Source organism: Cololabis saira, chromosome 12 (assembly GCF_033807715.1).
Source record: "Cololabis saira isolate AMF1-May2022 chromosome 12, fColSai1.1, whole genome shotgun sequence".
NCBI classification, from domain to species: domain Eukaryota; kingdom Metazoa; phylum Chordata; class Actinopteri; order Beloniformes; family Belonidae; genus Cololabis; species Cololabis saira.
Window position 1 is genome coordinate 6,103,150 of NC_084598.1, and position 26,813 is coordinate 6,129,962.

General features: G+C 41.4%; 1 protein-coding gene across 2 annotated transcripts in view; it reads right to left on the bottom strand.

The window, feature by feature from the left end:
• Positions 1-1,525: 1,525 nt before the first annotated feature.
• Positions 1,526-26,813, bottom strand: part of nol4la (nucleolar protein 4-like a) — a 43,855-nt gene continuing 18,567 nt past the window's right edge. Inside the window, exons 3-11 of one of the 2 annotated variants that reach the window (XM_061735273.1) lie at positions 21,632-21,743; positions 18,383-18,492; positions 13,857-14,004; positions 12,763-13,055; positions 12,482-12,667; positions 11,135-11,323; positions 10,289-10,408; positions 9,990-10,176; positions 1,526-7,041 (exon numbers count right to left, since the gene is read on the bottom strand). In XM_061735273.1, coding sequence (XP_061591257.1) covers positions 6,830-7,041; positions 9,990-10,176; positions 10,289-10,408; positions 11,135-11,323; positions 12,482-12,667; positions 12,763-13,055; positions 13,857-14,004; positions 18,383-18,492; positions 21,632-21,743 — 1,557 coding nt within the window. In that variant the 3' untranslated portion in view covers positions 1,526-6,829. The remainder of the gene's footprint in view (positions 7,042-9,989; positions 10,177-10,288; positions 10,409-11,134; positions 11,324-12,481; positions 12,668-12,762; positions 13,056-13,856; positions 14,005-18,382; positions 18,493-21,631; positions 21,744-26,813) is intronic. The other variant, XM_061735274.1, reaches the window with a different exon arrangement.

Sequence of the window (26,813 nt, forward strand, 5' to 3'; positions counted from 1 at the left end):
GTTTTCCAACAGGAAATGAAACGAGCCTCACAAACCCTGGTTCATCGGCCTACGCTACAATGACATTTTTGTTTTTTGGCCTTCAGTGGGATGTTTTCACATCTCTTGCCAACACTGGTCTTAAATTTGCAACATTTATCCAATTTAATGTAAGCTGATTTAAAGAAGCATCAGTGGCCGCTTCAATGTTCTTTGTGTGCCACCATGTGGTCAAAATCATTTTGAATACCATGCAAGTAAACTAAAACATTTGATTTATGGAGCACTTTCAAGCAGAAATATAAACCAGGCATCTGCTATTTTGGAGTCTTTTCTATATGGCGTTCACTTGTAATTCTAAATTGATCAAAATAATGAAAATAAACCTGATTTACTCTAATTGTTTGGCCAATAAAAAACATTTTGACCCCATAGTGACTAAACTGAACTGAGAACTGAGATAGTGGCACAAAATCCAGAGGCGATGCTGATTGTAGTAATTCATGTTGATGAAAATAGTTTCTTCTCTAATTTGTAATCAAGACCAAAGATTTTATGGCTTATTTTGCTTTTGTAAATTTAAAGTTTCACCTGTAAATCCTAAAATAAGTCCACTTGACTGAAAACATCTCTAGCTTACTGCAACAGCAAGTGCACAAGTCCATTGTGACTGTTTCTTTATTTTATTCATTTATTTGTTATTGTTTGGTAGTGAAAGCTATAGTGTGATACAGTGTTGTAGCAGGTGTAATAATGGGTGCCCTGCAAGGCCATCTCCACCTACTGTTAGTACAGCTATTCTCACTGCCGTCTATAACTCTGCTGCCCTCTAGTGGTCACTGCTGGCGGTGCAGCACAAAGCTAAAGGGACGTTAGTTAAAGACAAATGTTCCTGTACTAGATGGTAAGAAACGTACATTTTCGCAGGGACCAAAAACATGAACATGAACTGAAGCTGTTTTGAGTGAGAAGAGAACGTAACATGTGTGTGTAGTAAAATGATAATTAATATTATTATTTGCGGTAATAAGATAGATCATGAAAAATTACAATTTTGAGTCTTGGATAACATTCAAAAATATCATTCCACTTTAGTAATAATAAAGTGACTTACAGCTAAACAAAGACCGTTTTAAATCTGTTTTGTGTACAAAACGTGTATAAACAGGACTTTTTTTTACATCCATCCGTTTGGTCGATGCTTTTTTGTTATAAAGTCTGTCAGGAGCTTAAAATAGCATTTATTTTGACGTACAAGTACAACATTAACTGCCATTTTTCTGCAAATACATAATCCTTTCTGTCACAAACTGCTTTAATTCCCTTTTTTTTGCTTCATAACAAATATTTACACTCCTTGCTGTCTAATAAGAGACATAGTTTTGTTTTAACTACCAAACGTGTGTGTGTTTGTGTGTGTGTGTGTGTGTGTGTGTGTGTATGTGTGTGTGTGTGTGTGTGTGTGTGTGTTGTCCCAGACACCCAAACATTTGCAGAAACGACAGGTAAAGGAAACCACAAACCAGGTTTTAATTTGATAGCTCATCGCACTATTTTATTCAATTACTGACATCTCAGGAGAAGAGGAGAGCCTTGCAACTCTGCTGTTGGTAAACCACTGTTTTTTTTTTTCCTTTTGTTTTTTTTTTTAATGATTTTTTTTTTCCATAGCGTTGATGCAACACTGAAAAAGCGCTATTTCCAAACAAACACAGGTCCCTCATTAGTGATATGTAAGAGGCAGAGAGAATCTCACCTGGACAGTTTTGCATGAAACATACAAATGAAACAGGTTCAACCTTTTCTTTTGTCTTTTTGTAGTTTCACATATAATAATACATATCCATACCTATAAACACTCCAAAGGAAAAAAAAAAATCAAAATATTAAGTCACAGGTACTGGAAAAAGCTCCACTTTAAAGTCACAATGATTAATGTACAAAACAATAGACATCTCATATAAATGTTAATGGTTTTCATTAGAGACTTAAATCCCATTTAAGAAGAAATTAGTGGATAAAACTAAACTTGGAGATTCAGTACTTCCTGAGGTTTATGGGTTCCCCTTAAAAGGCCAGGAGAGGGGAATGGCTTTTATGTTACCAAGGAGATATTACAACAGGTCAAAGTGTACCTTTGAGGCCACCGGTCGGGTTAATGACAGGGAGCTTTCCCTGACGAGACAGCCAGGATGCCGACAAATTATGAGCACTTAATGTAGTTTAATATGTGTACCTCAGCCCCATCATTCTCCGTGTAGGCCGTAACAGTATTTTCAAACAGTTGAGTAAGGTCATCTTAATCTGCAATAAATCTTTCTTGGTCCACTTTGAGAAGTTGTGACGCTCCCTTTTCTTAATTTTTACCTTTTTAAAAATCTGGAAGCCACCACAACGCCGAGCCGAACCACGGCCAGATGTCACTCCGGCCGTGTGACCGAGCAGTCAAAGAGGTCACGCCTGCACTTGATGCAATGAAGCAACAAAAGCAAAAATACCTAGGTAAATGTACACAGATCAGGGGAACGGATGAGGAAAATAAATTATCTGAATTAAATGCAAAAAACAAAACAATGCAAAGTATTCTGAAAAACTGTACATGTAAACATCACACTTTCACTGAGTCCAAAACCAAAGGGGAAAATACAAAGCTTCACACAGGTTTACAGTACAAGCCCCTGCACAGAGCTACAGTCTCTTATCGGTGCAGGAGAGGCAACAATTCAAATAATATAAATAACAATAGAAGTAATACAGACCATCACAAAATGATAAGTTAAACAGGCAAGGGCTAAAACCACTTTGATTTTTTTAACAGTGCTGTACCCACAGAAAAAAAAAAGAGAAAGATTTAAAACATTTTTATCACTCTTTGTACAGCTATAGAGTACATTTATCTGACCACTTTAGCAATCCACAAGCTACCAGGGCATTTTAATCAACACCAAGAGATTACATTGTCCAGTCAATACAAAGAGAAGATTCATTGGGCATCATTAGAAAAACAAAACAAAACAACAACATGACAACAAGTGGTTGTCGTTGATCACAGTAACTCCAGCACACGGCTAAAACTTAGCTCAGCGTAGACAATTATACCGATCAGCGAGCAAAATGTTTGGTTGTGAGGATTATTTTTAACATGGCGGTCACCGAGTTCAACGCGGAGTGAAAAGGATCAACTGTGGCCATGGCAACAAACGAGCGGACCGGAGGAGATGAGGAAGACGTGTGAGGACTCATCTGTCGAGCACAGAGGGGTATTTCATAAAGCAGGATCAGGCAACTTTACTTATGTCTGCAAGAAGGTTTAAAGAGCATCTTTTATTCTCGGTAAGACCACTTGTTGGGGGTCTAGGTTGACATCATTGAAAAATCAGAAATAACCTTGTTCTTTTCATCGTGTACAAAGCTGCATCACATCTTGACATTTTCTGTCTGGCACTCTTCTCTTTAGCGCCCGTCTCTTTGAGGACCCCCTACTCGTGAGCCTATTGGTCAGAAATGATGAAGCATGAAGCAGCTGCTCCACGTCCCATGTGTACTCAACTAGCCACTAGACTGGAAACAGGCAAATGTTACACGTTATTACAGTTCAGGAGCGGCCCCCTTAGTCCAGTAGAGCGACGCTCTAACGCTTAACTCAGAAACCTTCAGAAATCTGACCGGATACAGTACATTGTGGGTAAAGTATTTACCCCGGTTTAGCTCAAAACTGGGAAGTATTTGCTCATTTAGCTCCATGACACCCACTTTTGTTTCCTGTTTGGTGCTGAAACTTAATTCAAGACTCAACAGTAATGAGAGGAGCTTCAGATTTAGATGATGGATTCTGGGAAAAACGTGGGTGCGCATGATAAAACGGGTATAGGAAACTGATGTGTGCATACTAACTTCCTAAATATGAAATATAATTGATACAACTAGCTGACTAATGGTGTGCTGCTGGCTATAAATCTACACTGCCTGGCCAAAAAAAAAAAAATAGAAAAAAAATGTCACCACCTTAAATTAACAAGGTAAATACAGTAGGTAAGAACCTCACTGGGAAAAGTACTGAAGTGATTAATATGATTCAACTCCAGATTAGATATTTATGCCAAAACTGATGCAGTGAGCAACTTTTAACAATCAGGTGAGGAAGATGCACCTGTTATCGTACCAAGAAGCGTGAAATTAATGGCCTGCATTAAGCAAACTAAAGCGTTCAAGCGAGGAAGAGAGGTTTCCGTGTACCTGAACAACATTCACCTGTGCTGAACGCTGGGGGAGATCGCCTAAACATGAGGAAGTCAGGAGAAGTTTGTGGAAGTGAGGTGTAATTGAAGACAGACTTGTGGCTGTAAGCCTTGGTTCTGGGAACCCCCGTTATGAAACACCCCTCCATGCCGCATCCACAACGATGAGCTCAAACTGAGCTTCTAAGGAGCTGTTCGCTATCGTTTCAACATCAAAATAGCCTCTGATTATGAGCTGTGTCAAACTGTCTTTTGTGATAATCATCTCTCGATGTGTTAAGTGAAGCAGATATTCCTAATGAGGTAAAGACACATTAAAATAACTGTGTAATGTTACCTTGATCCTGAGCTATAAAGTGCTTCCAAACTTGCAATAGGTCATAGAATTTAAAGGTGAGTGTTACACAGCCCGGTCATGGAGTGGAGATGAAAGATGAAATGGTCCTTTAGTGTGTGTGGTGGAGAGAAACGGGTGGATGTCAGTGAAATAGACATAAATGACGCATGTGATGAGGTTTGTGATAAGTACATCTCTCTAAACTTTGACAAAGTCAGTAAGGTGCAAGCCGCTTTGGGCTGCTTGAAGAGTCATTGTCATCGTTTGGAATGTTTTTCAGCCAACTGAACTGAATGTTCACAGATTTATGTCGTACAAACTGGGTCACTCCACTTACGCGCAACACAAAATGAGCACACGGCTAACACCCAGGACTTACACCGACAACCAAAACAGAAATTATCTCAAAACACACACACGCACACACACACACACACGCACGCACAACTGTTTTTGTGCTGAGTGACTCACCAGTAGAAGTTGTGAAACTGTGCTCTAGATCTGCTTTGAGAACTCGTGTGTCCTAAGACCTCACACACACACACACACACACACATACACACACGCAGACACACACGCAGACACACACACACCATAGTAGAAAGCTGGGAGAGTAAACTGTGATTACATCTTTTCCAAAGATTGTCTCTTGCTTCCTTCGAACTAGTGTGTGTTCAGGCATGACGAGGAAAATGAGCTGTATTTTAGTTTGAAACCGCTGATGGCAGGAGCCGTACAGACGGAAGGATGGACAGACAGACAGACAGACAGACAGACAGACAGAGTGTATGATGTCTAATCGTCCCACTCGTGCACTGCATCCAATGAGTTGCATCCTCTGATCTCGTCTGAATGAGCCCCTTCTTACTGAAGTAAAGTCACAAAACACTTCATTCACAAAAACAACCCGCCAAACCGAAAAAGAACATGCAACATTAAGACGTTTTTTTTTTTCTTCTCCCAGGTCTCACTTTGTCTTCGTCACAGCTAATGACCGATCCCCAAAAACACGCGAGGGGCCTCAGTCACGAGGCCCGGCGCTCACAACAACATTGAAACTGGCTACAATGCTGCACGGGATAATCTTTTTCCTTTTTTTTTTTGAAAACTACTGTCACAGCAACAGATTGCGGTGAATAATGACCCTCTTAATATGCCTTTCCTTTAAGTAACCATTACTGATTATCCTCAATATTGCACCCTTTTCCAGTAGAACTGCTTCTAAACCGAGAGTCTAAACGATATATTCATCTCCATTTCTTTTCTCTGACAGGTGCCTGTGATCCTAATTTGCATATCAAGGCTTCTAAACTTCTTCGTCCCTGTTGTATAATGACAAACTGCGTGCCACGGAGAGATTCACATAGACACACACACACACACACACACACACACACACACACACACACACACAACCACTTAAAATAAAGTTACGCTGGCTAATGAGCTTCATACAGAGCACTCCAACAAAACCCAATTGTGACCACATAGATGGATCTGTGTCTCTGGTCAGATTTTGGAAATAAAAAGTGTCAAACACTTGTCATGTTGCTATTTTCTTTTCTCTCTTTTTATTTAATTCGTGTTTTTTATATTTTTTTTTTGTGTTTTTTTTCCCGTTTCCTTCTATTAAAGTCAGCACAACCGACAGTAGCTGTTGAGGTTACAAGGTCAGTGGCAGGCTGCCACGTCTTTTAGCAGCGATTCTTCTGTGGATTACGAAATGACTTGATTCTGACGACCCGATCATATCATGCCACTGCACAGCACATTTAAGTTTAGTGTAAAAATAGAAAGAAGTAATGGTGCTAATTCACTGCTATTCAACTATTCATTTGTCCACAGATCTGCACAAACAAGCGGATTTGGTGTTAGTGGTTTAGATAGTTCAACCCATCACTCTCCGTACCAATGCACATCTTTTCTTTTCTTTTTTTTTTTTTCTTCACATAGATCATCACTTCCTGAGACAAATGGAGGTTCTGGTGGCAAAAATGAAGTGAGTTGGATGAACAGCTACACAAAACAGGGCACTACGGTCAAAGTGAACCAAATGCATAAAAAAACATTTTTCAGCCCGTGATATGTTTTGGCCTGTCCAAATAGATAATCGTGTGGGAGTAAGTAAAGGTACCATACCTAACAGGGCCCACTGTGCACCGAAGCATCACTCGTGTACAATTGTGTCGTTGTGTGTGAGAGTCTGCCAGACGTGTGTGCCACAGAGCGACAGAGATGGACAGGCTGGGGGAGGAGGGTGTTGGCACAGTACGGCTCAGTTCTGCTGCAGGATCAGGTTCTCCAGCTCGTCCGCCGAGCGGAGCAGGAAGGCGGCCGACTCCCGGTACCCTGCGATGAGCTGCCTCACCGCCGTGACCTCCGGCGGGCTTAGCTGGGCCGAGGCTCCGCCGCCGCCGCCTCCCTGACCGTGACTGTTGGAGCTGGAGGAGTTTAGTCCGACTGACTTCATGCTCAGGTCTGTGGGACCTGCGGATGCAACCACAACAACTTTGAGAGGAGAAACAGCTCATGTTGCCAAAACTGTGACATAATTCTTAAAAGATGAGCCATGGAAGAGCATTGAGAGCTGCAGCCAATAACATCTGGCTACCACAGGTGTCTTCAGTATTCACATTCATTACTCAGGTAGAAGTATAGATACTAGAGTTTAAAAATACTCCTGTAGAAGTTGAAGTATCAACTCAAGTTTTTTACTCAAGTAAAAGTATAAAAGTACTGGTTTCAAAACTACTTAAAGTATAAAAGTAAAAGTAATGTAAGGAGGAAAAAAGCCATTAAGGACAAAAACCACTGAAAATGAATGCATCTGAGTATAATGCAAATATATTAAAGAACCATATATGTGTACTATTGAGCATTAACATGTGTTTCAGAGAGCAGCAGATATGATGACTAGTTGCCTATAAGTATTGTAATGGTGCAAAAAGTCAAACTTCAGAGGCATGTTATCATTTATCCTAACCTTTATTGGAATGTACATCCAAGTTTAGTTGCAGGAATCTGAGGGAACGGATGTCTTACAACCAAAAACGTAATAACGGCCAATAACGTAATAACTGACAGTAATGTAATAATTTTGGCCATTTCAAATGTAATAAAGCCAATAGTGTAATAATGTGCCAATAATGTAATAAAACTTTTGAGTCAATAATGTAATAACTTTTTGCCGATAATGTAATAATTTTGTAATAATTTTTTAATACCAGGCCAATAACGTAATAACCAGCCAATAATGTAATGCCTTATTACATTATCAGCAAAAAGTTATTACGTTATTGGCTCAAAAGTTGGCACATTATTACACTATTGGCCTTATTACATTTGAAATGGCCAAAATTATTACGTTATTGGCCATTATTAAATTTTTGGTTGTAACAGGATGTAAGAACAAAACTGGACAAGAACATCTGAAACAACCACAACCAAATTCACTCTATCCGGATGGAGCAATTTAACTGGATAGTTTTTTTTAAAGGCCGAAATGAAACAGAGTAACGATGCTGTTTTTAAAATGTAAGGAGTAAAAAGTACAGATAATTGCGTGAAAATGTAAGGAGTAAAAGTAAAAAGTCGTCTGAAAAATAATTACTCCAGTGAAGTATAGATAACCAAAATTTCTACTTAAGTAAGGTAACGAAGTATTTGTACTTCGTTACTTGACACCTCTGCTGGCTACATCCTGCAGTATTCATCAAGCAAAGGAAACCTTGAATCCTCTGATATTCATTTAAGTGTTACTCTGACATGTGGCTGCATTTTCTTATAAGTAAAAAGAAAAGATGTCAACTGGTGTGTTGCCATTAAAGTGTCTTGAATAGATGAATAGCTTCAGCTTAAATATATGCCCTTGTGAAAAAGAAATGGAGTTGTGGTACTTGTGTGAAGGCCAGAGAGCTGAAAGGATAGAAAAGGATTTGAAAGGTATCAATTGTAAACCCGAAGGGTAGGTAGAACTTAACGTTTCAGAGGTAGAGATTAAATGAATGGATGCATTTATGTAAAGGTCACTTCTTAATGGCTGGGACTGTGTCTGAGGACTGAGAATAGGAGGATTGTTGTTTCATGTATTTCAGCGAGCAACATTTTAGATTCCAGTTGGCGATATGCAATGGTACTGAAGAGATGCTTGTCCTACACTGAGCTGGAGTCATTTTATTGTTGACCACCTAGTAGAACATGCTTTTCCTCAGCCCCATACGAGAGCATGACTAATGTGCACTAGGAATGGGTGATATTTTACCGTTCACGATAAACCGTCAAAAAAATTCCCCACAGTAAGAATTTGTCGTCTCACGGTAAAAACGATAAATTCACGTTGATGATGTTTTTGTGTAAAGCTGATTTATGGTTCTGTGTTAAATCCGTACGTGAAGGAAGGAAGGAAGGAAGGAAGGAAGGAAGGAAGGAAGGAAGGAAGGAAGGAAGGAAGGAAGGAAGGAAGGAAGGAAGGAAGGAAGGAAGGAGGGAAGGAAGGAAGGAAGGAAGGAAGGAAGGAAGGAAGGAAGGAAGGAAGGAAGGAAGGAAGGAAGGAAGGAAGGAAAGAAGGAAGGAAGGAAGGAAGGAAGGAGGGAAGAAACGAAGGAAGGAAGGAAGGAAGGAAGGAAGGAAGGAAGGAAGGAAGGAAGGAGGGAGGGAGGGAGGAAGGAAGGAAGGAAGGAAGGAAGGAAGGAAGGAAAGAAGGAAGGAAGGAAGGAAGGAAGGAAGGAAGGAAGGAAGGAAGGAAGGAAGGAAGGAAGGAAGGAAGGAAGGAAGGAAGGAAGGAAGGAGGGAAGGAAGGAAGGAAGGAAGGAAGGAAGGAAGGAAGGAAGGAAGGAAGGAAGGAGGGAGGGAAGGAAGGAAGGAAGGAAGGAAGGAAGGAAGGAAGGAAGGAAGGAAGGAAGGAAGGAAGGAAAGAAGGAAGGAAGGAAGGAAGGAAGGAAGGAGGGAAGGAAATGAGAAAGAAAGAAAGAAAGAAAGAAAGAAAGAAAGAAAGAAAGAAAGAAAGAAAGAAAGAAAGAAAGAAAGAAAGAAAGAAAGAAAGAAAGAAAGAAAGAAAGAAAGAAAGAAAGAAAGAAAGAAAGAAAGAAAGAAAGAAAGAAAGAAAGAAAGAAAGAAAGAAAGAAGGATAAATTCCCGTTGATACGTGTTTGTGTAACAAACATGGCGGCTCTGAGTCATTAGTTTTGCAGTACATGTAACTCATTTAATTGGTTTTTATCAATTCAATGTAATTGGTGTAGTTTAGTAGTATTTAGTATTCTTTTAGAGCAGTGATTTGGCTCCAAAGACTGAATGTGGTGATAGATTTATAGTTACAAAGGTGGAGTTGAATTGGTACTTTTTTTATCGTCATTTTTATCGTTATCGGGATAAATACCAGAAATTATCATGATACATTTTTTAGTCCATACCCGCCATCCCTAATGTGGACTCACCGTTGGTTTGTGCAGCCCCGGAGCTCTGCTGGTTGCCCACCGTCCCGTAGCCACGCAGGTTGTAGTTGAGGCCTCCGTTGGTGTAGAGCTGGTCTTGGGCAAAAGCTGCACTGGAAATGGTGAACCCTGACGGTGCCACCGGGGCCATGTCCCTCGTGATGGGTTTATCGATGGAGATGGGCTCGTCCTGCGAGAAATCACATGCTTTCATTCTGGACGGAACGTTGGTTTTGTAGTTTTCCATCAGTGATGCCCGTCTGGCCGAACACGTTTTTCCCACACCCTGCAGAGTCATTTACCGTAGTTTGGTAGACATCGAGGCGCATCCTCTTGGCAGCATTCCGGGTTTCGCTCTCGCAGGCGGCGGCGAGGATGTTCTCAGCCATGGCAGAGGTGAGGTGAGGAGGCGTCGGCCGGATCTGCCGGGGAGGGCAGAGATTTTTTTTTTTGTATGAATTTGAACCTTTTGGCATTCATGGGTGACTGTATGCTCATGGGCGTCAATTGGGTATGGCAAGGTATGGCAGCCGCCACACCTAGGCTTCAATGCAAAAACTCAAAATCTTAACAAGAATATTTGTCTTATTTCTAGTTAAAATGTCAAATTTTTAGTAAAAAAAAATCTCATTACATTTAAGACAAGACTCAAAAACAACCATTTTCACCTGTTTCAAGTAGATTTTCACTTAAAATAAGTGGAAAAATCTGCTTTTTGCTTGTAATGAGAAGATAAATCTTGTCCCACTGGCAGATTTTTCTACTTATTTCAAGTGAAAATTTACTTGAAACAGGTGAACATGGTCAAATAACAAGTTATTTTTTTGGTAATGACTCTTGTTTTAAGTGTAATGAGATTTTTTGACTAAAAAATGAGACATTTTAACTAGAAATAAGACAAATATTCCTGGTAAGATTTTGAGTTTTTGCAGTGAGCGAGACTGCATTTGAAAAAGTTCCAATTTTCTTGACCACACAGATCAGCTACATAGCAGACTTGTGTGATGAATATTTGCTGGACGTGTTGATTGATACTCTGGTTAAGTTCTGTGACTCGTAACCTTGCCGTACCTTAGCTTCCACTGAATTGACGCCACTGTGTATGCTACTCAAAGCCTTATGTTTGGCCTGGCGGATGCACTTTGTACCTCAAAACCACCTTTTTTCATGCGACGGCAGGATTTGAGGTAGGTGCGGATGCGCTTGCGCGAGCGCTCCTGGAACTCTGGGAACTGGCGGCTACAGGACTCGATGATGGCCTGGATCTTCTCTTTGGGCTGTTTGGAGATGGGCACCATGCGGTCCAGATTCTCATCCACGAACAGGCGCACAAACATCTGACACACACCGAGAAGAGGGGGAGGGGAGCGAGGGGATGTAGAGCAGAAAAATAGAGAGGGGGGAAGAGAGGGGTCGAAAGAGGGCCGGCAGGGTTGAAACAAAAGAGAGGACGGGGACGGCGGAGGAGGATGGGGGAGCGTCAGAGGTACAGTGAAAGAAGACAGAAGGAAGGGGGAGGGAGGGAAATTACATTATTGCTCAGATGCAGGACAACATTTTTTGGATGCTTCTCTGGTCACATCTGAATTTCTGCAACTCTTCTACTGGTCCCACGGTTGCTCTTAGAGAATAAACCACAGCGCTTGGAACAATGTGGAACAATGCAAATTTTGTATTGCTCACTTATTTTGCCTTATTTTAGTTATTGTGTCGAAGTTTGGGGGAATATATACACAACAAATATCCAGCCTTTGTTTATTTTACAGGAGAGAGCAGTACGGATCAGACATAAAAAGGAGGCAAGAGAACACACCAATGACTCTTTATCAATGCAGGATTAATTAAACTTAAAGATATTGTTGAGTTACAGACTTTATTAGTTATGTTCAAGGCAAAAGGCAGAATATTGCCTGAAAATATACAACGTTTTTTTTTGTGTTTAGTTCAGAAAATAAGGACCATAGGAGGAAATTTGATTTTAAACATCCGTTTGCACGAACTACTTTAAAACAAATGTGTATTTCAGTATGTGGTGTAAAATTATGGAACTCCTTAACAACTGATTTAAAGGATTGTAAAAATATTCACCAGTTCAAGAAATTGTATAAAGACAACATAATCAGACAATATGAATTTAACGGGTAAAATATCTTTTGTTGTTTTGTTGTTTTTGGTGTTGTTGGTGAGTTATTGTGTATGTTTTCTTATTTTTTGTTTTGTTTTGTTTTTTTAAATTATTTTTTGGTATTATATAAGCAGTGACTGTTGAACAGACGGACCATCTTCATATGTATTTTATTTTTTTGAGAAAGGGGCTTGTAATATAAGGCTTTCTTCTTCTTGCCCCTTTTCGATCATGGAATGGAACATGTATGTGAACTACCATTTCCATGATACGGAATAAATCAAATTGAAATGAAATGTGTATAAGTGTAGATGTAACATAAGCAGTGTTGTACTTCAGCCCACACACAGCAGCGTGACTGGCTACTCACATTGAAGGCTTTAAGTCTCTCAGGGTCCATCCCCTCAGCATCGTTGATCTTGTCACTATCATCATGATCATCGTGATCGTCATCGTCATCATCAATTATCTGTGCCCGACCGGAGGTCAAGTCTTCCACACTCATGCTCAGCTCAGTTTTCACGGAGTCATAGCTTCCCGAGCTATAAGGAGGGGACTGAAACACACACATGCCATTATGTTAGACCACACAGACACACAGAAACATGGGAGAGAAATGCGATCCATCAGCATCCGCCGTTATCTCCTTACCTTGTGTGGGAACTCTGTCTTGACGGGGTATTTCCTGCTGGGGTCTGTGGGGTACGGGTTGGGCGGCGAGCCCCCGGCCGGCAGAGCTCTCTCGCTCAGATTGACGGGCTGCTGGTCCTCGGAGGAGGACGAGGACGAGGTGGTGCTGAAGTCCAGAGGAGCGCTCAGCCCGTTCTCTGACACCTCCCCGTAGGAGGCCCCGCCATCTGGGGGGTTCCCACCCACCGCCAGCACCTCCGGGGAGGTCAGGGCCGGCACCTCATTGGCGCTGCCGCTCTCCGAGGAGTCGTCATCTGCACGCGGGGAGAGGGCAGGATGAAAACACAGACACAGCGATGCGCCGCGCCGCGGACGCTTTGTCATCATTTAGCATTAGTCTGGGAGTGTGTGCGGCGTGAGTCCAGCGAGCGAGAGAGGGCTGCAAAGGGCGGGGGACTTCCTGCCTCATGTTGTGCATTGTGAGATTGCTAAGGAAGTGTGCATTGGGGTCAGCTGTCAAGACAAATAAAAGTTAAGGTGGAAGGAGGGAATGTGTGTAGCTTTTACAGCTCAGAGAGATAGAGAGGGAGAGAGAGGGAGAGAGAGGGAGAGAGATGAGGGTGATGGGACTCATGGGGGATGGGAGCCTTCATTTCCTGCTGCATGAAAATCACAGCATTTTCATCAGTTACTCATGCAGATTTCAACTCGTGATTTCTACACAAGTCACATCTAAGTTCAGCAAAAAACAGACTAATCCCTCTTAAAGATTTCCCCTTATTTTTTTATGTTTTTACGGTGGGACCTGATCTGTAAGGGTTAACCTTGGTCTTTGTCCTACTTCTTAAACCCCGTACCCTGCTAGAGAGGGGTGCACGCTGGATTGGGGCTGCGGCGTTGTCCCGCCCCCTGCAAGAGTGGATTTATTTGGATTAGTCCACTAAGAACGTGGCAAGCTGTTTCCTGTGCCACGCTAATCTGTACACTTCCTGTGTAATGAAAGTACCTTCAGATTCCAGATGTAAATAAAGTGGAATGAGAAATGCAACGCAAAAGCAACACGGACAGAAAAACATGGCTGTGCAGCGGCGGCGGCGGCGGCGGCGGGATCGTGCCTTTACCGTCCTCTTCTTTTATGGTGGCTGGCGGGTTGCTGACCCTCTCTCCGTTGGGCGGGCTGGGCTCAGGCACTGCCGGCTGCTCAGCTGCCACCCATGCGGGCTCAGCGCTGCTCATGTCCTCGCTGCTCACCGAACTGTCATCCTGAAGGGGAAATGGCGTGGTAGAGAGAGGTTGAGGCCAGAAAAAGCATAACGGGACAGCTGAAGATCAAGGAGAAGACAAATACAGTCTGGTTTGACAGCAACATCTCCAGGAAGAGTCATCGCTTCTTCTCTGCATGCCGGCCAGAGATCCTTTTCCTGAAGCAATTTGAAGATAAAATCTGGAGTCATAATGGCTCATAAATGTGTTTCTGTTGTTAGTAGAGACTAATATGAGCCTCGGGGGTCTGAGCTGGACAAATAAAGTATTATCGTCCAAAGTTCACTTGCTTTCTTCCCCCCCTTTTTCCTTTCTTTTCCACACAATGTTTCCTTTGCTGGGATGCAGAGGACGAGGAACTGCAGTGAAAGCCTCACATTATCCTCAGCTTCACTTGTTCTGCTGAATGAAGGTGGATTTTGTTTCCTATCACTCAGACTTAACTTTCCTTCACGTACACACCCAGCATTTACAGTAAGCTATCATTTTAACCAGTGTAGGAATGGGTGATATTTTACCGTTCACGATAAACCGTCAAAAAAATTCCTCACGGTAAGAATTTGTCATATAGCGGTAAAAATGATAAATTCCCTTTGATAAAGTTTTTGTGTAAAACTGATTTATGGTTCTGTGTTAAATCCACAACGTACGTGAAGGAAGGAAGGAAGGAAGGAAGGAAGGAAGGAAGGAAGGAAGGAAGGAAGGGGAAGGAAGGAAGGAAGGGAGGAAGGAAGGAAGGAAGGAAGGAAGGAAGGAAGGAAGGAAGGAAGGAAGGAAGGAAGGAAGGAAGGGAGAAAAGAGGAAGGGAAGAAGGAAGGAGAGAGCAGGAGGAAAGAAGGAAGGAAGGGAAAAAAGAAGGAAGGAAGGAAGGAAGGAAGGAAGGAAAGAAGGAAGGAAGGAAGGAAGGAAGGAAGGAAGGAAGGAAGGAAGGAAGGAAGGGAGAAAAGAGGAAGGGAAGAAGGAAGGAGAGAGCAGGAGGAAAGAAGGAAGGAAGGGAAAAAAGAAGGAAGGAAGGAAGGAAGGAAGGAAAGAAGGAAGGAAGGAAGGAAGGAAGGAAGGGGAAGGAAGGAAGGAAGGAAGGAAGGAAGGAAGGAAGGAAGGGGAAGGAAGGAAGGAAGGAAGGAAGGAAGGAAGGAAGGAAGGAAGGAAGGGGAAGGAAGGAAGGAAGGAAGGAAGGAAGGAAGGAAGGAAGGAAGGAAGGAAGGAAGGAAGGGAGAAAAGAGGAAGGGAAGAAGGAAGGAGAGAGCAGGAGGAAAGAAGGAAGGAAGGGAAAAAAGAAGGAAGGAAGGAAGGAAGGAAGGAAGGAAGGAAGGAAGGAAGGAAGGAAGGAAAGAAGGAAGGAAGGAAGGAAGGAAAGAAGGAAGGAAGGAAGGAAGGAAGGGAAGGAAGGAAGGGAAGGAAGGGAAAAAAGAAGGAAGGAAGGAAGGAAGGAAGGAAGGAAGGAAGGAAGGAAGGAAAGAAGGAAGGAAGGAAGGAAGGAAGGAAGGAAGGAAAGAAGGAAGGAAGGAAGGAAGGAAGGGAGGAAGGAAGGAAGGAAGGAAGGAAGGGAGGAAGGGAAAAAAGAAGGAAGGAAGGAAGGAAGGAAGGAAGGAAGGAAGGAAGGAAGGAAGGAAAGAAGGAAGGAAGGAAGGAAGGAAGGAAGGAAGGAAGGAAAGAAGGAAGGAAGGAAGGAAGGAAGGAAGGGAAGGAAGGAAGGGAAGGAAGGGAAAAAAGAAGGAAGGAAGGAAGGAAGGAAGGAAGGAAGGAAGGAAGGAAGGAAGGAAGGAAGGAAGGAAAGAAGGAAGGAAGGAAGGAAGGAAGGAAGGAAGGAAGGAAGGAAGGAAAGAAGGAAGGAAGGAAGGAAGGAAGGAAGGAAGGGAAGGAAGGGAAAAAAGAAGGAAGGAAGGAAGGAAGGAAGGAAGGAAGGAAGGAAGGAAGGAAGGAAGGAAGGAAGGAAAGAAGGAAGGAAGGAAGGAAGGAAGGAAGGAAGGAAGGAAGGAAGGAAGGAAGGAAGGAAGGAAGGAAGGAAGGAAGGAAGGAAGGAAAGAAGGAAGGAAGGAAGGAAGGAAGGAAGGGAGGAAGGAAGGAAGGAAGGAAGGAAGGAAGGGAGGAAGGGAAGAAGGAAGGAGAGAGCAGGAGGAAAGAAGGAAGAAGGGAAAAAAGAAGGAAGGAAAGAAGCAAGGAAGAAAATGAGCCTGAAAGAAAGAAAGAAAGAAAGAAAGAAAGAAAGAAAGAAAGAAAGAAAGAAAGAAAGAAAGAAAGAAAGAAAGAAAGAAAGAAAGAAAGAAAGAAAGAAAGAAAGAAAGAAAGAAAGAAAGAAGGATAAATTCCTGTTGATGAGGTTTTTGTGTAACAAACATGGTGGATCTGAGAGCGTGATAGATTTATAGTTACAAAGGTGGAGTTGAATTGGTATTTTTTTTATCGTTATTGGGATAAATGCCAGAAATGATCGTGATACATTTTTTAGTCCATACCGCCCATCCCTATGTATGACACAATAATGAATGAATTCCCCCACTAAATAATATATTTTGATAAAACATGTTGAGGGTCAGAGAGCAAAAAAAAAAAGCGGGACAGCAGGAGCCATTCTGTTAAGTAGTATGTTTGCTGAAGCGCTGCTATTTTTAACCGTTACGTAGAGACCCCGGACATGCTTGTTGTAGCGTAACAAAAACACAAAAACAGGAGTACACCACCAGGATCAGGACGAGGGAAGGAGAGCTGAATCATCTCACGGGCCGGGCCGAGGCTCGGCTTCGGAGGACGGGAAATGTATTTACAAGTGAGCGCAGAGACGAGCCTTCCTTCGCACCGTGACCCGGGCCCATCTGCTTCACACTAACACAAATGACCTGCATTTACACCGTCGTGTGTCAGCCGGAGCCTCTTTCAGAGCAGACACAACTAGCACTGTGTGACGGGAGCGGAGCACAAATACATGTTGTCATCTCATTCCCCTCACACTGCACACAAACAGGCCTAAACTCCCGGGAATACGCCGCCGTCCCTCTCTAAGAGGTTTGTGGAGGACCAGAATGCTCAGTGACGGCTCTATTAGGCACCAAGTGAGCCATGTAGGATTAAAGAGAGTCTCTAATCACTCCCTTTTCCAAGTATGTAGCAACATTAATGTCTGGGCTTTACAGAAATATGTAACTGATAAAGTAGGGAGGATTACTTTTAAAACTGGGGACGAGACACAGAATTCAGCAATTTCCAAATGAAATCAAATAAAGCAGCACGTGGGTGTGCGTGGTAAACATGCTGAGAAGATGATACAGCTTCGAGCATTCAGATATCTTTGAGTAAAGCTGTACAAAATAGCTGAGTAAATGCCCCATCTTCTCAGTGATAAGGATTTGTAGCTTTCATTTATCTCATGTTGTTCCAAACTTGATCTCTTTTGGGATGAAGACGGTTCAAAGAAGAAAAAACACATAAACTGAAAACTGAACTCTGTCTAAATTGACTAATGATGATAAAATGCAGAATTGAGACGGTGTTTTGGTAGAAAAAGCGTGAAAGAGAAAACTGATCAGGAGCACTCTCGTGTTTGATCTTTGCTGCTCTTAAATTCAAAGTTTTACTAACAACATGCAGGCATTTGACAAGTGAGGCTACAGCAAGACAACACGCATGTTCATGAAAATACTTCCCCCAACACAGAAAACACGCTGCAGTTTCAATCAGCCCCTGCTCTAAAGGTCTGCAGCACGGACATGGAATAATGTACAGTCCTGCAAGTCTCTCCCAGCCCTGACACAGCCCTCTGGAGGGTAAATTATTAAACCATTGGCCTGTTCACAATTCAGCCTCCTCGCAGATGCAAACAACAGTACAAGCATTTGTTCATTTAAACTCACCCGCAAATCAAAGATGGGGGGTATTGCTCTGGATAATCCTAATTATGCGTGAGTGAGGTCTACATTATCATCATCAGGCAGCGCTCCCTTGCACTTTAGTGGCAGCAGTTCCTGAGTGTTTTCTGTCACAGCGACACATGGGAGTGGTCTCAGGCATGACGTCACTGGTGCTGAAGCTTTCCTAATCCTCACTTCACTCTGCACTCCTCCTCCCAGCAGGAAGACTACTCTGCTTGTTTAATAATGGATTAAAAGTTGGGAGGTTGGATGTCCTAATTTGCCTGCACAAAGCATCTCATCACAGCCTCGGAACAAGAAGAAGAAGAAGAAAAAAAGGGGGGTAAAAGGAGGGTGGGGGTTGGGGTTGGGGTTGGGGTTGGGGTTGGGGGGGGGGGACCAAGTCCCCTCAGAAGAAAATGCAACTGATTGTGTTAGACACAAAGATCTTAACAGTGTTTTCGAGTTCATCAGCGCTGCTTGTACCAGTGCCCGCACGTCACAGATATCCACTTGCACAAAGAAGCACTTACCCTCTCAGTGGCAGTCATGCACTGCAGTTTCATCTGCTTCAGGTAGGTGGCAGTAAGAGGCATGTTGTAATCGATCAGGTCTGGGACCAGGGAAGTGGGCCTGTCGTTTTCTAACAAAGAAAAGAACAAAAAGGCACACAATTTAATGTGTAGTAAATGTGGAGGCGGCCAGACTATATTCAAATGAAGCGAGGAGCTCTACTCTGCACTTAACCCATTCACACACAGTCCTCGGTGCAGCCAACAGCTGTTCAAAGACTGATTTCTAGCATATGCATGTTTCAGTTGCACATTAGCCCTTTCAGGGGACATCTGGGATTCATCCCACAACCACTCAATGCTTGTCCATCATGATCCACCATGAACATACTAAACAAATGTTGCTTCTTTTATTTATTTTTTTCCTTTTATAATCCGTCACAAGTAGAAAGAACACACTTCGTGGGAACAATACAGTTTAGTTTGGCATCATTCATTCATGACAAGATTGCAATATCTGTCCGCAGGTGTGGACAGATCATGCAATGGATATAGTTAAGTGGAAAAAATGAGCATAACTGTATGTCCTTTCAAGTAAATGACAACAACGTTTTTAATAATTAATACACACCTTGCAAATAAATACATAAATAATACAAATATTACTCAACATTTCCGTTAGGTGCTATGTGATACATCTTCTCTGCAAAAGGTAAATTCAGCTTATAAAATGTGGTGCTTCACTTTGGATTCAAGTACTAAACATCTATTTATGCTAGTAAGTGATTTGAATAAATGATATTGAATGATTCACGGAGCGGATGGAGAAGAGAGCCATTATTAGAAGATCTTGAACTTCTGGCCCCCGGGCAGTCAAAACAACATTGAAAATAGGGATGACTAAGGGTTTAAATTAGTACATGGACTCAAAAACAGTTCTGGATAAAAAAAATGTTAGTAACAGTTTGTTTCTACATGAATAAAGTCAGAATTCTAGCGTGCTGAGAAATAATGTTTCTGGAATACAGATAAAAGTGAAGGCACGGCAGCCCCCACTAACCAACCTTGACCAGAGAAAAGCCCGTGGTCAGAGGATCTGAGAGGTCTGGGGAGAAGTTCACAGATGTTTGTGCAATCCTGCCTTTACAAACAAACAAAAGACGTTTGAAAACCAATTCTGTATTTTATAGGAAGCCGATGGAGAGAATCTAGTACTAGTGTTTCTGGTATTGATCAGAAGTCTGGCAGCAGAATTTTGGTTCCTGCGGCAGATGATGCAGCAGAAGCTTAATGAAATCTGAGTCCAACATTTATAATAATCTAACCTTGAGATGATTGGGATTGTGATAGTCTTCATATCATTGTCAGAGAGGATGCCTTTCAGCTTCACAATGTTCTACCAAGAGAGTTTTGTTTCTATAAAACTTCAGACTGCAGTCAAATATGACCTACAGAATCAAGAAGTCATTGGAGACTTTTGGTGTTGCACCCGAGCTCTGCATCCTCCATAAAGGGAGAAGAACGTCTACAGCGACTACAGCGACAGAACCTTTAAGACCCGAGGTAACAAGTGCACATCATGGCACTCATAACCTGCACATCTGTCATGCTTAACAACATATTCAGGTTTTGTGGCGACACATGTTGTCATACAGATGGCATTTGTTTAAGGGAAGGTCTTGCTTAGCTCAGCACGACATCATGAAACTCATTTCTGCATACAGGACTGTCTCAGAAAATTAGAATATTGTGATAAAGTTCTTTATTTTCTGTAATGCAATTAAAAAAACAAAAATGTCATACAATTCTGGATTCATTACAAATCAACTGAAATATTGCAAGCCTTTTATTATTTTAATATTGCTGATCATGGTTTACAGCTTAAGAAAACTCAAATAGTCTATCTAAAAAAATTTGAATATTCTGGGAATCTTAATCTTAAACTGTAAGCCATAATCAGCAATATTAAAATAATACAAGGCTTGCGATATTTCAGTTGATTTGTAATGAATCCAGAATGTATGACATTTTTGTTTTTTTAATTGCATTACAGAAAATCACAATATTCTAATTTTCTGAGACAGTCCTGTATATTACAGTTCTGAACTGGCCCACCTACTGTCCACATCTTTCAACCATTGCAAATTTGTGGTGCTTTATGCAATAAAAAAATATACAAGAAAAAAAAGTCCCAAACCTTTACAAAGTTGAAATCTTAAATCAAGAATTACCAACATAACATTTTGCTTTCATATCTATGGCGAATGTTTTCCTCCGTGAGCTCGCTGGTCATCCAAAGAAGTATTAACATAGTACCTCATCTACCGCTGCAGACTTGTGAAATTAATTCAGTTTAAAGAACAGATAGAGCAAATTAATAAAGTAAATAGGGATAATAAAACATGAACACATAGTGTGTGATGTTGCAGTGGTATCAGATCAGATTCTGTGATTTTTATCTCTGTATTAGTGAGGCTGCGAGGGGGAATATGTCTCAGAAACAGGACAAATAGTTTGTTTTTACTGTTGTTCTGTTTCCTATTATATCACAGAAGTTGCACTCTTACTGCAAAGATTGATGTTTAGTTTCAGAAGCTCACACCACTTTTAAGTTCATACACCTGACTGGCACCAGGAAAGTAGGTTCAATTAGCCACAGGTAGAGACTCTTTGCAAAGCACACAAGTTGTGTAAGATCTCAGTTGGTCGCTGGCAAATTGTTTGAATAAGGCAGCGGTGCCTGCAGCCCCTGCAGACGGCTGAAACGTAAGCCTGGGCTGTACGTGTGTACAACACCTGGCGTCTAACAATAGCTGGCAGCTGTCTGTAGTCTCCCCGCTGGCCACTAGAGGAACTCTGCAATCATGTTAGAGCGTTTATACAATCCCAGGAAGCCAGTCCTCTGGTGCCTTTGTTACATCATGTCAGCGATGGATAAGCACATTTGTTTTATTTGGTGAAAGTGACATTTAAAAAGTCCTACACCACTTCTGATCATTGCAGTTCATGCTAGACCTTGTCTTGTTTTCAGCTATCCTACATGATTACATTTTCTTTAAATGATCAGGAAAACAGCCATGTAGCTAACTGCAGATGAGGTTTAATTGAATTATATCATTTCCTGCAGTATAGTAATTATCCATTTTCTGTGTCAGTATGTCAAACGTTCAACAAATCTTAAAGTTTGATCTAAAAATAGCTTAGCCGTTAAAGATTGTCTGCAGAACGGGTGAGCCGTCGTGGGTTCGGTGTTTGGGTGTGTGTTGTTACCTTTGAACTCCGCGGTGCTGGGGTTAATGTGCATCCTCTTCTGACACTCTCCGCAGCTCATTAGGAACCGAGTCACCGCCTCCCTGGGCAGGAAGGCATAGGTCTCTGCTATCTGCACCGGGGGAGAAGGCACAGGAGGCCGGGGTCAGGCTGCGCCTCAATTCAAACTGTGTGCAAGCGTTTTGGTTGTTCTTGAATGTGAATGTTGGTGGTCAGATTCATGTGTTATCTCAACATGACATGAGGCAGGACGCTCCCTTCAGGCGAGTGCTGGTGCTTTTGGATGTCCTAAATCCAGCTGCAGCCATCTACATATTCCCACATTCATATCGTAGAGCAGTGGTTCCCAACCTTTTTTCCTTGTTTCCCCCCCTACTTGTGTCTAAGACCAGCCAGGCCCCCAACCCGTACGTACTAGCACCAAAATAGTCTTTAATTGAAAAAATGAACATTAATTATGTTTTTTGATACATTTCTCTTTGGTTTACTCTGTATACATATGACTTTGTTTTTCTCCAATGTCACCAATGTATAAAATACGCACAAAATCAGAAATCAGAAATCAGAAAAGGGTTTATTGCCAAGTTTTCACACGAGGAATTTGTTATGGTGATTGGTGATATAAGAGATAAAATAAAATGTATAAACAATAAAATAAAATGTAGACCAGAAATGTACAAAATGAGGTTTTAAAGTGCCGGGTGAGTCTGTACAAAAGTGACTTAGGAACTTAGGATAGGTAAAATGTAAAGACAGAAATGACAATGAGGTTTATAAAGTGAAAAATAAAAATAATAAATAAAATAAAAAGAACATAAAAGGACAAATATTTCTGAAAAATGTCTCTTTTAATATGAGACCAAAATTTTTTACATTTTTCCTTTAACAATCTGTCAGAGTAGATTAAATGTTGAGTAATGATATAATAATAAGGAATGAAATCATTTCCTGTGTTTGTCACCAGTGTATAAAAAAACACAAAAAATATTCAAGACATTCGTAAATTATTCCTAACAATGTCTTATGAATGACTCATTCGCAAATGTAATTTTTACAACTGCATAATTTCAAAGCAGACAAAGTTTCGCGCCCCTCCAGAGATCTCTGGCTCCCCCCCAGGGGGGGCCCGGACCCCAGGTTGGGAGACACTGTCGTAGAGAACACAAGGTGTTTGTTCCTCCTCTTCCTCAGGTGTACCTCTGCACCTCTCTCTCGTGCTCAGCCTTCCTCCTCTGTTTGTCTCCACTGCTATGCCACCCTCCCCTCCCCTCCCCTCCTCGCCCCCTCCGGCGTTTCCCTGTAAAATGCGACCTTCACGTGACCAAGGAGAAGCAGTGGGGGTGCCCACCATCCCGTTTGCCCGGCACCACCCCCCGCTCCCTTTCACGGCCCCTAGAGGCAGCTGAAAGGGAAAGGCCACCCAGAGGAGCGTGCACCTCCCAGAAGGCCACAGTGACAGTTCCATATTATGCCCTGCCCCAGTGATGCTGCCTCCTCAAAAGGGTACACTGTATGAGACGTGACAGGACCTCTCTACAGGGCAGGAGAAATTGGCTCTATATTTTGTTTTTTGTTTTTTTTTATATATACATATACCCCCGGTGGGGTGGGAGGAGGGGAGGGGTGCCAACGTCCCGCTGAACCATCCCGTCGCTGCATTCATACCTATTAAGCTGCAAACAAAAGCCCTTGTTCTGTTTTCTGTTAGGACAACAGGAACAGCCCGAGACCACACCTAAGCCTGTAACATAACCTAACAGACCGTCCCTGTTCCAGCGACATACACGACGTGCTAGGAAAAAAAAAACATCTGGTTTGAGCCTCACAAGTGCTTTGTTTTTCTGATGAATGTGGCTGGCTGTTTCCCTGGTAACTCCTGATGCTGAAATAACACAACACGTCCTCAGAGCTGGACAGGGATGCCTTCTCTGGTCCCTTCAGCTTCTGGGATCCTGAGAAGACTCCGTTTTACATGAGATTATAACAGGACCTTTTCATGCCCTCTGCAGCTGTAGGCCACTTTTCACACAAAGGAAAAGAAAAGATGGGAACAACATGCTGAAATCCGTATGAAATTCATAGGATCCCAAAAAAAGTGAGCTTTAATTAAATTCATCGGGCAAGCGGCGAGGTGAACTATCGGTAAATATATCACTAACTAAAAATGAATCTTCATCTTCCAATAGTTTTATTCTGTTTAACATTTTTTAAAGGTATCTGTTTTATTTATTTATCTATTTCTTGTAATGTCTTTATTATTATATTTTATTGTTTTGGACTGATTATTTTTTAGCCTCAATCCTTGAACCTTTATAATTTTTTTTTTTTTTTTTCATTTTAATTAACTATATTGTATGTCAGTGTGCATTGGTCTCCCAGTTTTTATTTTTTTGGTGTCCCAGTTTTTATTTTTTTGTTTATTACGCTTATTTTTCAGTCAAAATTTCAAAGTACTTTGTATTTCATGCACCTGGATGAAAGGTGCTATATAAATAAAATCAATTGATTGATTGATTGATTGATTGATTGATTCCGTAGTTACAGCTAGCTACCTACAATTTTGTATGTGAATAAAAAAAAACAATACTTTTTTGGATAAACAACATAATTATGTAAAAAGAAAGACAATAAAACAAAACCAAAGGTTTATGAAACATTTTAGCATCAGCAGCATCGTTTTTTGTTGTTGTTATCATATGGGTTTAGCATATTTACAAGTTAACATTCGGTTACTTAGACGAAACAAAAAGTAAATGTGATTCTGACAGAATAATGTTGACCTGCACCAGAGGGGAAGGCTGGATCATGACAGTCAGGGGGGGTCGTCCTCTGGGAACCCTGAATCCTTCTAGGCTACAAAATGTCATGAATTCAGGTATGTACATGTGACTATGTACGAGTTTTACATTTGTTTTTTTAAATTATGGTCCCATTTGAAGTAACGTGTGTAAAAAAATGATAAGCTTTAGGGCACTGCCACTTTCTGGTTGATCGCTAACAACCTTGAAGGGAACACGCTGCACACAATATCACTGCTGGGTGCTCAACAGCGTACGCGTTGAATTCAAAAACTCCAGCGTAAAACAACCCTGTCGGATTGCATTATTTCCGCAGGTAGTCAGCTGGAGTCATTCCTCGATATTCTAATTCCTTTATGTTCTCATTAAAAATATAGACTCCCCTGACTAAAGAAGCCCTGATGGCGATGGCCAGTTGTTAAACAACGGGTGCTATCTATGTCTATGTCTATTTCTTTAAGTGTCAGTGTCTTTTCTCTCTACATTGAAAAAAAAAATCTACTTGAACACCCAGAATAAAACCTTAGGAAATGCCACAAAATACAACAATATAGAACAGAGAAGATAATATTACAATACATAACTACAGGAAGACATATTTCACTTTGAATTTACATATTAATCTTCAAAATAAAGTACAGTTGGTCAAAGAGGCAGGCAGAAATGACTTTATTACTGCCGGCATGCTTGGCACCTTGGTGTTACGTCACTTGATCATGCAACTGCCAGTTGTTGTAAACATGGTGCACAACTCGTCTTTATGACGCAGAAAGATTTCAGGGGGGAACAGAACTCCACAGGAAAAGTGCTGCAACAAGTGTAAAAGATGAGATGTTCAGAAAATTGTGAAAAAAAAAACACCAATGTGTCTGAACAACATGGAAACCCCACAACTACAGTGTAATCTAATTACTACACCTACGACCGTAACGACAAACAGGCCCAGGCCACCTGAGTACGGCTGACAGACAGCTCAGATATCTACGACTTTCTCATATTCCTCATTTATTATTTGCTTATGAATGTACAAACACCTGCAAGCAGTTGTGAGTAGCCAATGATACTCCACTGACTAAAAAGGGGCTGAAAGTTGAAACCAGAATGTTTTTGGTACCAAAAAATGTTGTCACTTGCCTGATTCGTCAACGGATATTACTTTGGACCTTGGAGCTATGATTTGATCATCAAATATTAACACAATCATCAGACTCACATTCCCACTGGACACGTTCCAACACCATTTTCTCCTTTCCGGTACCAATTCTGTTCCCAGGGACTTTGAGTGGGTTGATGCTGAATCCTGATACCTGTCAGATGCTGGAGATCCACATGTCCATCCAAAAGCTGAAAACCTGCACTAAACTTCGGCTGCCCTTTCACCTGACGACTCCTGAACAAGGTTGACCATTTTACATTTGGCAACCTTTGTGCTAAACCACAGCTTTGCATAATGAGCATTCCAGCATCAAATAATACAATAATGCCAGGCAGTATGCGAAACATCTTGCCTGTCTGAGTAAATAATCAGAAAAGGGTTGTGTTTGTACAAATTATGGTATCAGATGGTGCACAGACATAAATACACACCGATCCTAGTCCCCTTATTTTTGGCAGAACCAGTGAGTATTTCCAATGCTGGTACCGGACTGAGTGCTGCCCCAAAGTTTATGTTTTGAGCTAGTGGATCGATATGTTCTAGTACCGTATTTTCCGCACTATAAGGCGCACCGCATTATAAGGCGCACTAAATATCTGGTAAAATACCGTACTATAGTGGCTGGGGTTGAGTTACGTATCTACCGGATGGAGCTGCGCTACAGGAAATGCTACAAAATGCTACAGCAAATGCAAAAAAAAAAAAGCAAGAAGAAAAGTACTTTAACCTCCTGAGACCAGGGCTTTTGTTTGATGTGCATTTTTTATGTCTCTTTACTATTTGGGATCAGTAGGACCAAATTTTTGTTGAAATAAATGTTTTGCTTTCTATGTGCTGTTGAACTATGTCAAATCCAATGGCCTCACATGAGGACAATGGGTTTATTTTTCTCTATTTCCCTTTCTTGGTCCTGCCCTGCATCCTTGCACATCCTGGTCAGGTTCTAATAATAAAAATATGATACATTTTATTTGCAATATACTCAGCATTTTGAATGAAATAAAGTCTTACAGAGTAAAAACATGGGTATTAGGTTATATCTCTATATCATTTATATTTGTAGGAGCCTAAATGTAATTTCAGTTAATATTTGGATTATAGTTTAAGTTCATAAGTTAATTGGTAATTTATGTTTATTTTGAGAAAAAGGTTATTTACAATATTTACAGATTTAAATGTTGAATATTTGTGTTTACAATAGGAAAATAATAGTTTACTGCACTTAAAA